The sequence below is a fragment of the Trachemys scripta genome, chromosome 4, assembly GCF_013100865.1.
Source record: "Trachemys scripta elegans isolate TJP31775 chromosome 4, CAS_Tse_1.0, whole genome shotgun sequence".
Classification (NCBI taxonomy): domain Eukaryota; kingdom Metazoa; phylum Chordata; order Testudines; family Emydidae; genus Trachemys; species Trachemys scripta.
Genome location: NC_048301.1, coordinates 116,356,391 through 116,367,489, shown reverse-complemented (window position 1 = coordinate 116,367,489; position 11,099 = coordinate 116,356,391). Strand labels below are relative to the sequence as shown.

The window sequence follows — 11,099 nt, the reverse complement described above, 5'->3', positions numbered from 1 at the left end:
AATAGAGAAGAACAGGAAACAGAGAAAATGGGCAGGAAAAAGCAACTTGCCCTCCATCTGAATTGAAAGGAGTAAGGAGGGGATTTACTTGACTGATGTAGGACATCCTTTTCCCTGAGTGTGTTAAATCATTCTTGCTAGAAATGACTTGTCCCTGAGTCTCATCAGGGTACCAGCGAAAACCAAATATTTGGCCTTTAGAATTCATGAATTTGCACCCTTAGCTGCATTTGTTATCAACAGAAGTAAGCTGCAGGAGGTTGCGTCTAGGCCTCCCTCCAAGGCTTCAGAACTCGTTTTTATCTAGAAGGTACTCAGTCCCAATACTGACCATAAGTTTCAAAGCCCTTTCATCTGTGAACCATGTTCACTGCTGGCCTAAGTGAATTCAGCATTGAAGTAAACGGCATTGTTCCTATTTCAGTCAGTGATGGGTTTGGCCCCAGGTTCATTCTTAATTTAATTACTCAAAAAATCCCAGATTCTAAACGCCTTCAAAGTTCCTGCAATATTACCATACAGGGGTGGGTGTGGGTGGATATGTAATTTCATATTTTTATACTGCTTTCAAGTTATATTAAATCAGGGTAAAAGGGGAATTTTACTTTAACTACACAAGCCATATTATGCTCACTTTCAGTGTAATGCAAATTGTACATCTCTCTTCATTTTTAAAGTGAAAGGAATCAGCTTCCATGAAAGAGTTAAGCATGTGTCATGTTTAAAAAAAAAAAAAAAAAAGGATATAGGGGAGGGGAAAAAGTTAACAATGTGATAGTGAGATTGCTATGAACTATTTAAAGCTAGATCACGCTTTGGACAATCGCCACCTCATAATTTGGAACCACAAGCATAACCCGTGCAAGGGAATTCCACCCCATATGTTACTGGCCTCAAAGATTTGAACTAAAGGGGAGCTGCACACGGTCTCAACAGAGCTGCAGCAGAACTTAAAAACCCAAGAGTACTAAAGTAATATCCAGTTTTGCTTATAAGTAATCAGCAGGGATGTTGTTACTGGGGAGTTTAAAAGCAACGAAGAGGAAGCAGCTTTTCTGGACAATGTTCTATGTTCTGAGCTTGATGGGTGAGTATTAAACATAAAAAGGCTACATTTATGGCTACTAAATGCGTTAAGCACAAAATAGAGTAGCTGGGGGGGGTGGTGGATGCGAAATAATGAACTGGGAAATACCTCTCTGTACTACTGCTCCTTGGATAGCAAGGTAGGGAAAAGAGTCAGTGTACTATAAGTGTGATATAATGTATGTTCAATAAAATTGGAGCAGATTTATGTGGAGAGCATTATATTGAGGACATTATCTGTAGAGGAAGGACACTTCCCCAGTCCATTTGCCCCAAAACAGCCAAAAATGAGTGTTCTGAACAGGAATTATTACAGCTTTAAGCAGAGTTGGGAACCAAGATCTGAAAGCATCCCATTAGAAACCATGTTATAAGGAAGATGTAAATGTACGGAGTACCTCTAATGAATGTGTGTCATTTGTTGCTCTGCATTAGCCTAAAAGGACAGAGGTTTCTAATTTGTGATGATTATTTTATAGGCATTAAATATTTAGTTAAAAAACAAGTGTAACTACAACACCTGGTATTATAAAAAATCTGCTTGCTTCCAATAAACCTTTGCTTCCTCAGATGAACTCTCTGTGACTATGGGGAATCCTCCACCCTTCTTAATTCCACAAGTAACACTCAGCACCAGGGGGGGAAAAAAAAAAGAGAGAGAGAAATTCTAAGGATTTTTGGTGTGTAAGTTTTTGTTTTGTGTAGGGTGTTTTGTTTGTTGGGTTTTAGTTGTTTTTTTTAAGCAATATTTAACTTTTTGATAGATTTTTCATATATTTAATCTAAAACCAAAAATCTTAATACTAATGAAGATTGGTGTAATAAATTATAAGGGGACTTTTTTGTCTGAATATGCTGTCTTAGAATAACATCCAAGATCCTGTAGGTATCCAACCTACTTTATATTCCCCTTTATCAATGAAATGTGAGATAGTAGATCCTCTTAAATATTTCATTGCTAATATTTCAAAAAGGATCAGGTTCACTCCTCTATCAAGCTGGCATGACATATTGCTCGTTTGAGCCATTTTATCTCAGCCTTTAGTATGCACTTACAGAAAGTGCAGTATGAAGAAACCTTTAAAGTGTGTTTCAGCATTGTATGACTGTCCGAGGTGTGTGGTAAGCAAGGCTTTTGTGCAACAGTATACCTCTGGAATTAGAAATCTGAGTCACTTGTGAGATGGAAAAAGGTAAAGGCAAAATTATCAAGGGATAGGATTTGGGGGCGGAGGGGAGGAGGGTGGGTTATTTTTTAATTTTGTACCTGCAATGGACTTTGAGAGAAAATGCACATACTGTAAAATATGATATCTTTTATTAGCCAAGCCAATACTCTGCACTTGTACAGGATATTGCAGTGCTTTGCAAATAGTTAATTAGTTTCCCACATGTCTGTCTGGTTGGTCTTGCCCACATACTAATGGTCATATTAGGGTCAAGAAGGAATTCCCCAAATCAGATTGACAGAGACCCTGGGGGTGGTTTGCCTTTCTCTGCAACATGGGCCATGGGTCACTTAGGGTAAATGGTGGATTTTCTGTAATTTGAAGTCTTTATATCAAGATTTGAGGACTGCAGTGACTCAGCCAATGACTGTGGCCCCACTACTACAAGCATAGGGGTGTGAGGTTCTATGGCCTGGAATGTGCCAGAGATCAGACTAGATGATTATAATGGTGCCTTCTGGCCTTCAAGTCTGTAAGTTTCTGAACACCCCAGTGAGATAGAAAAGTATTATTTCCATTCCATATAAGAGTAAAATAAAGCACAGAGAGATTAAGGGCATGATTTTCAGAGATTCTGAACACTTGTGTTTCTCGTTGACTTCTGTTGGAGCTGAGAGTGCCTAGCACCTGTGAAATAAGTCCCTAGGTGACATGTCTCAAGGTTCCACAGTGAATCAGTTATACAGGTGAAAACAGAACCCAGGAGTTCTATATCCTAGTTACTTACCTTAGTCCATAGACAATGCTGCCTTTTTGGTGGCTTCTAGTACATGAGCTTTTTCAGGTGTCCACAAACTAGAAGAATATATAAACTCAGTGGCATGATATTAAAAACCAGTTCCTGCAAAGGAAGTGGTTCTGGCCATCAGTTTTCAAGCATCTAAGCACAGGCTCTATTGCACATCTCTTAATTCTACAAGTTGTTTCCCCTTCATCCTTTCTTAGCCTTTCTAGTCACTTGTTACCACAATAAGTTGCTCCTAAGGCCTTATTTTCATTCAGGAAGACTTATAGCAGGTGCGGTGCAAAATTTGGTCATTTGCAGGGATTCATACAAACAAACCTCTTTGGTCAGGAGGAGATAAAGGTCTGGGAACCTGTGACAGGTTGTTACCCCCGGGAGCCGTCTGGGAGCCGTTGGAACCGCTGTGCCCCCTAACAATTTAGCAAGGCTGGTCTCTCTCACACTGCTCTACTGGTGATTCAGCCAGCTCTCCAGGCCCTGTTATCACCCAACACAACAGCAGGTGGCACCACACACCCAACTGAGTTACCTGAGTGCCTTACTTAAGCCTCTCATCGATTCATAACGGACCACAACAATTTCCCAGCTCCCTGGGCTTGCACCGCTGCTGGAGTATAAACCCAGAATGAGCTTGCATTGCACAGTGCAATGCAAGTTCATTAATACAGTTCACTTCCCACTCGATATGGGAAAGATATGAAAAAACAGCCTGTGTTAACCAAGCTGAGATTTTCCCAGACACTTCACTTAAAGACGCACTGGTTAAGATAAAACAAGTTTATTAACTACAGAAAGATAGATTAAAAGTGATATCAAACAGCTCAAATCAGATTATCTATCAAATAAACAAAAATGCAAACTAAGCCTAATATACTAGATAGATAAGATTTGAATTAGCAATCTCTCACCCTTACTGATGATACAAGCAGTTCACCAAATTTCCATACACAGGCTAGAAATCCCATTAGCCCGGGACCAGCACTTTCCCTTGTTCAGTCTTGGATTCTTAGATGTTTCCAGGAGTTCTCTTGTGGGGGGAGTGAGGCCAAGAGGTGATGTCACTCCCCACCTTATATAGTTTTTCCATATGGTGGGAACCCTTTGTTCCAAGCTAAGTCCCCAGCCCAGCTTGTAGAAAAATACAGGTACCAAAATGTAGTTCAGTGTCATGTGGTCTGGTCACATGCCCTTGCATGCCTTGCTGAGTCGTAGCATCCATTACTCATACGCTGGCTAAAACATTCCCTGGTGAGGATAAACCTTTTCCAAGGTCAGTTGTCTTTGTTGATGGGTCATTAGCACTGTCTAGCTTCTTCATTGTTGTACCTGAAAGGCTAGCTGTGGGTGTTTTCAACTTCACAACATCTTTCAGTAACACATACAGTACCTAGCAAAACTATGTAATCAGGAGGGAGGGATAGCTCAGTGGTTTGAGCATTAGCCTGCTACGCCCAGGGTTGTGAGTTCAATCCTTGAGGAGGCCATTTAGGGATCTGGGGCAAAAATCTGTCTGGGGATTAGTTCTGCTTTGAGCAGGGGGTTGGACTAGATGACCTCCTGAGGTCCCTTCCAACCCTGATATTCTATGCTTCTATAACTTTGCATACAGTCCAACAAGATAATGTTCAACAGATCAAGACTTTTAGAATGATACCTTACAAGGCATACCTTGTACAAGATGCCACATAATTATATCATAATCATATTACTATGCTGAATGTGGGGTGCAGAGTGTCACAGAAACCACAAAACAAACCAAAACACCTGCCTTGGGGTCAAACTCATCCAATTTCACTTTGTTTCTACCTGAAATTTAGGCCCCAGCCCATTCCAAATTTGTCCAACCTCTCACTGAAATTTGCCCAAGTTCTAGCATTGCAATAAAATCACAAACCATATGAAAAGTTTATGCCCATATGCACTGACAGACTTCTCCAAAATCTCCTGTGTACCATGGGTCAGTCAGCAAAGGGTCAGTGGCATGCAGCCTCCAACCAAGTCACGCGTAGTCCATAGCTAAACTAATCTCCCTTCCCTGGAAATGGATAGTAACTCTGGAGACCCTGTCTGTCTTGCCCAACACCACCGAACTAGTTATAACCACAAAAAGAACAGGAGTACTTGTGGCACCTTAGAGACTAACAAATTTAAATGTGTTAGTCTCTAAGGTGCCACAAGTACTCCTGTTCTTTTTGCGGATACAGACTAACACGGCTGCTACTCTGAAACCCAGTTATAACCAGTTTCTTATCTCTTCATGCAATGCAGCAGGATCTTTACCTAAGAGAGAGAATTGAGATTTGGTACCATAATATCTATGAAAACATCAATTGAGAGTGAAACAATTCACATATTCTTTAGAATAAAAAAACAGTAACGTCAATTGTGCATTTACAACTCAGCATGCTCTTGCACCTATGTGCACATAATGCAGAACTCATGTTGTTTCAATGGGCCAGATAAGTACCTAGGTTGATTATCGGGAGAGAGAAAGACACACCTTCTGCGGTAGGTGCTGTAGTGATGTAAAGGCACTTGTTCCTTCCTTAATGAACATGATTTTAAACAAGTTGGGGACAGTCCTATTCCAGCACCATAGCAGACTAGGAAGCAAGGTGATGGAACATCTTCTAGTGGAATAATTTATCTGTCACGTCATAGTTAAGTGTAGGTCCCTGCATAGTTCTGAGGACCTGCAACTTGTTACTGACCTCTGAGCTGTAGGTGTTCAGCACTTCTCTGGGTCACGACCCAGCTCAGATGCACAACTTTAACAAAGCAATCATCTCCTAATCAATTTCCTTGCTGATCTCTCCCTTGGCTTTTAATCTTGTTTCCCAGCAACATTTCTCCACTTCCGTGCTAAACAATAGAAGGATGCCTTTTAAGAGCTATGTACAAATTGGCTTATATAGCAAGCTAAGAATTCCCTCTTTCCCACTGACATATAGTAAATGAAAACAGAGCAGGTCTATGCTGTTCCAAAAGAAAATTTGTTGCCATATCTTTTCAGACTCTGAAGTAAGATTAGAATAGGTTCAGGGTAAAAGCAAATCCAGAATCATGAAACACATTACTTGAAAGCTAATAAGGAGTGATTCAGTACTTGTCTAATCTAAATGTTAAACTATAATTCAGATTTATTCCTATAACAATTTATTGTCTTTCCAAGAACTGCTTTTCATACATTTTAGATATTGTACTTAAGGTTCTATTCCTGGCTCTGCCACTAACCTGTTTTGTTACCTTGAGCAAGTTATTTCACCTTGATGCTTCAAATTCCCCATTTGTAAAATGGGGACAATGATACCTTTTTGCAAAGTGTGTGACGTTCATGTATGAAAAGCTCTATATAAGAGCTAAGTAATACTATTGTGGGCTGATAGTTGGCAGCTGGGCTACATTTCATAACTAAGCTAGTTGGATGCATTCCTAGCACCATGTCAACCTATGAAGTTTTAAAACCTTTGAACCACACCGTCTGAGCACTTTTGAAAATTAATCCCAAAGTGATTCACCCACGGTCACAGAGTGGGTCCATGGCAGAGGCAGGAGTAGAACCCTTTTCTCCTGAGTCCCCTCAAAACCATCTATCCTCTCATTTGAGCATTTGCCTAAGGCTATACCTACACTATCACGGTAAGTCGACCTAGGCTATACAACTCCAGCTACATGAATAACGTAGCTGGAGTCAACGTACCTTAGATCAAGTTACCGCAGGGTCTACACCGCGGGGGGGTTAATGGGAGAAATTTTCCCGTCAACTTACCTTACTCTTCTCGTCGGGGGTAGAGTACAGGGGTCGACTGGAGAGCGATCTGCAGTCGATTTGGCGGGTCTTCACTAGACCCGCTAAATTGACCACTGGTGGATCGATCTCAGAGTGTCAATCCTGGCTGTAGTGTAGACATAGCCTTAGAGTCAGAAGCCAAAATGTCCCTTACCCACAAGGGTGTACAAGGGTGCTGTGCATCCCAGGAACTGCTGCATTTCAGCCAGTGCTGTATGTAAATATAACTTGCATTATATCTTGGGATCCTTCTGAGTGAAAGCTGCTAAGTGGGAAATATTTGTCCACAATATCTACTTGGCCTTTCTAGTTTATTTTTAAATGCTAAAAACAATTGATACGTGCATTTTAAAAATGATGGGGGGGGGGTTACTTTGGTTTGCACATTCCAGCTACACCACCAAAGGAGTAGATCAGGAGATCATAATATGGTGCTGAATCACTAGAGATGGGCAAACCTGTTAGTTTAAAATAAAGACTTTTGCCTGGGACTTTAATCAAACCCAAACCAAACCTTTGTTGACATTTAAGGAATGTTTCTGTATGCCAAGATTCAGCTCTACGTGATTTTTACATGGCTACAATGTTAACTGCAAGAATTAAATTAAATTAATGGAGATATCCCATCTCCTAGAACTGGAAGGGACCTTGAAAGGTCATCAAGTCCAGCCCCCTGCCTTCACTAGCAGGACCAAGTACTGATTTTGCCCCAGATCCCTAAATGGCCCCCTCAAGGATTGAACTCACAACCCTGGGTTTAGCAGGCCAATGCTCAAACCACTGAGCTATCCCTCCCCCTGCATACATACGAATGATGACGTATATATGCTAGAAAGTATGCACTACCGGTGGACAGTGCAGTGAATTGTCCTATTAGTGCATGTATTAAAACTTGTAGATGGTACACTAGTGCACGACCCTGTATGTATTTGTACCTCATGCAAACTATATGTGTTTGTACCTAAGAGTGTGGTGCTGCATCACTGTGCTTCATATGTCAACCTGTTTCTGCATGGGATCATCCTCAAGTACTTATTCTTTTACCAAGATCCCGCAAAATAAAGGAGTTTAAGTGCTGAAAATTGGTGAGGCCAAGGAGGAACGATAATTCAGGTTCAACTTCTTCTAGGAGGCTGATTGTCATAAATATACAAGCCATAAGCATCATAGAAGCTACCTGAGAAATAGGGCTCCTAAGGTCAGTGGCTTATTTAAGAGCCAACTTAAGTCAGGCTACAAGACAAAGCAAAATCCCTCTTTACTGGCTCTGACTGAGCAGGGTTAAGTGTTGATTGGCTGACTCTGCTCACGGCTGGCTGCAGTGATGTAATGGTTTGAGTTGTCAACCCTCCTCCTCCCCACATTCTCTTTGCGCTTTTCTTTGTGTCATTCGTGACTGCAGATCCACACCCATATCCTGTCTGGGACTGTGTGGAAAAGGGGAAAAAAAGGGGATTTTATCAGATATTTCCAGAGGAAAGGGAGCGCCACCCACTTGAATTCCTGCCACATGGCTGGAGAGGAGTAAAACTAGAGCTTTATGAGTAATGTAGCTCAAAGTCCCAAAAGGTGCTGCTTATTGTAGCTGTTGGCTTAATGAAAGGCAAACATTGAAACCTGGTTCACACTGTTGTAGTTCTCTTCTGCCCTCTTTCTCCACTGCTTCCCCATTCCGACGAACACACCAGGTCCTGAATCACAGCCTACTGACATCCAATGCACTTACTGTACCTGTATACTTTGACTGCAGAAGTGTAGTCTTAGAGTATGTCTACACAGCAATTAAAAGCCTGTGGCTAGGCCATGCCAGCTGACTCAGGCTCACGGGGCTCAAGCTAAGGTGCTGTTGAATTGCAGTGTAGACATACCCTTAAAGGACCAGGAACTCCTCAGTGCTCATTTTGGTTCTGCCCTTGTGGCTTTAGTTGTGTGTCATTTAAGCTCTGCCTCAGTTTGTCTATCTGTAAAATTGGGCTAATACCTACCCTGCAAGGTTTTTGTAAGGATTAATTAGTTGAAGTCTAAAGTATTAAAGCAGAGATGAACTTGACAAAATGATTGTCAAGTGATTTGAAGATGAGGTGTACTATATAAAGGCTAATTAGTATTGTCATCATAGAAGAGGCAGCTACTTCCACAGGTTGTACATTAGTCATTGTGAAGATGCAGATGAGAGGAAGAAAATCCTGTATTTAACTGCCTTATACTACAAAATGGGATACAAACTGCAGAGACTGCCCCTTGTTGATCTGAGTCTGTTCCTTTACTGTAAAGAGATGGGTGTTGGGTAGGGTTGGGTAGCACTGGTGCAGAACTCAGGTGTGGATGACGAGGGTAAGTCAATTAAGTTTTGTTGTGTTTATGTTGTTGCTGGATTATTTTATTTGATCTGGGATAAGTGCCAGGTCTGTTTATTAATTAGTTTTATCAGATTGTCAAGGATGTCCAAAGTACTGGATGGATACTCTTTTGTTTTAGGGTAGTAAAAAGGTGACTAAAATAAATATTTGTGAAATTGTGTCCCCTACAACTAATTTGGAGGTGAATTCTCACACAAACTAAGTTATCACTCCCTTCCCTATTAGCCTTACTAGACTTTGATTGCTTCATGCTTAAAGTTTCATTTGCTTTTAATTCTCAAGTCCTTAATAAAATTCACACAAGTTTTGCAAAACTAATGAGAATGTGCTGTGCAATAAATGATTGAGGTTTTTAGCCAAATGCCACTTAGGCGTGGTATCCCAGTTCCCATCTGCATTGTTAGAGACTTTTTTAGTCCTACAGCTTCAAAACACTTTGATACTTCTTGTATTAAAATGGTTGCATGTGCTGGAGAGGCAAGGGGAGAAAAGGAGTCATAATAAAACTGAGCAAATCCAAAGGCAAATTAAGGTGGAGGAAGATCCAGTCCTTGTTTTATGATACACGTTGGTGCAAAGATTTTGGCCAAACAGCTCTTGTATTTTTATAAACATCTGGAAAAGTTCAAAGGTGTTTGTCTGGGTGATTACGGCCCTTGGGAAGTCAAGTAAAAGGAATTATGTCATTCTAATGAGGTAAAGTTTCCTGCTGATGTCCATGTAAACACAAAGCCGTGTGAAAAGGAGAGATTTAACATTACGTTAATTATTATTCTGGGCATGACATCATACCTCCTGGTTGTGATTTGTTATCAGGAAAACTCAGTGATTTAACTTTTTTGAATTGGGCTCCTTCCTGGAAAGAATATCTCTTTTGTTTAAAAAGAAATCTGGCCAAAACCAAAACCCTAGATCCAAACACCGCTGAACAGTGGAACAATTCAGATTTGGATGTGAGCTTTGTAATTCAGTCCCATCTCTACTTTTAAGGTGTCATGGAAGTGCATTTCATGGGGGAATGGTTAGTTTAGAGGCTGGTAGTGGGATACAGAAAAATGAGTATCACAGTAGGCTTCCATGGGGCTAGACTTTCAAAAGTGCTCAGCACCCAGTGCACATGCAGCATGATAACCTTTCCTGAAAATCTGGGTACTTGTTCTGGTGAGTAAACAGGAGATGAGCTCTTTGGAAAATCTGGGCCCAGGCAAGTAGACGGGATAATAATAGAATGGGCCATGGAGACTGAACTTCCTTCTTGCCGTTAGATGGAGTCATTCCAGAGCAAGTCTGAGGCATGTTGTATATGAAGAAAGCGTGCACTGTCAGTTTCCAGGCTGTATCTGTTCTAAAAACTTTCATCCAGGGATGGCAGCTTGGCTTATTTCATTAACGCTAACATTCCCAATATTATGTTTTCTAATAAATGCCTCTCACATTTCTTATTGTCATCTATGCTTTCTTCTTAACTGGAAGACAAGTAAAAATGCAGGATATAAGTTTTCTTGAGAACATAACTGGTTGGGATAATATCTACACATAAATACCTCCTCTTCTTTATGAAAACCTTCCCCTTCCTGAGAAGATCTTTAAAACGACACAAACCTTTTCAGGTCTCATATAGACTAATATTTAAAGGTGTGATGTTAGCACATGCAAAGCACTTGAGAAAGCACCATGGAGATGCAACCAGTTGACTTGGTACAATCTGTGTGTATCAGGCGCTTTTTGCTGCTCCAGATGAATAAAGCAGGGGTCTTCTTCATTGCCAGCAAGGGGTTGGGAGAGAGCGTGCAGCTGTTCTGTGGTCTGCCCGTTAACATTGTGTGTACTCGCTCTCTTTTGGGGGTACAGATGGAGGATAGACTTCACAGTTACCTCATTGTAACCAT

At 40.9% G+C, this 11,099-nt stretch overlaps 1 protein-coding gene across 2 annotated transcripts in view; it reads left to right on the top strand.

Moving 5' to 3' along the window:
- Positions 1 to 797: 797 nt before the first annotated feature.
- CD34 (CD34 molecule) overlaps positions 798 to 11,099 on the top strand; it is a 28,481-nt gene continuing 18,179 nt past the window's right edge. For both annotated transcript variants that reach the window (XM_034770555.1, XM_034770556.1), the window contains exon 1: positions 798 to 1,087. In XM_034770555.1, the coding sequence (XP_034626446.1) occupies positions 1,009 to 1,087 (79 nt within the window). In that variant the 5' untranslated portion in view covers positions 798 to 1,008. The remainder of the gene's footprint in view (positions 1,088 to 11,099) is intronic.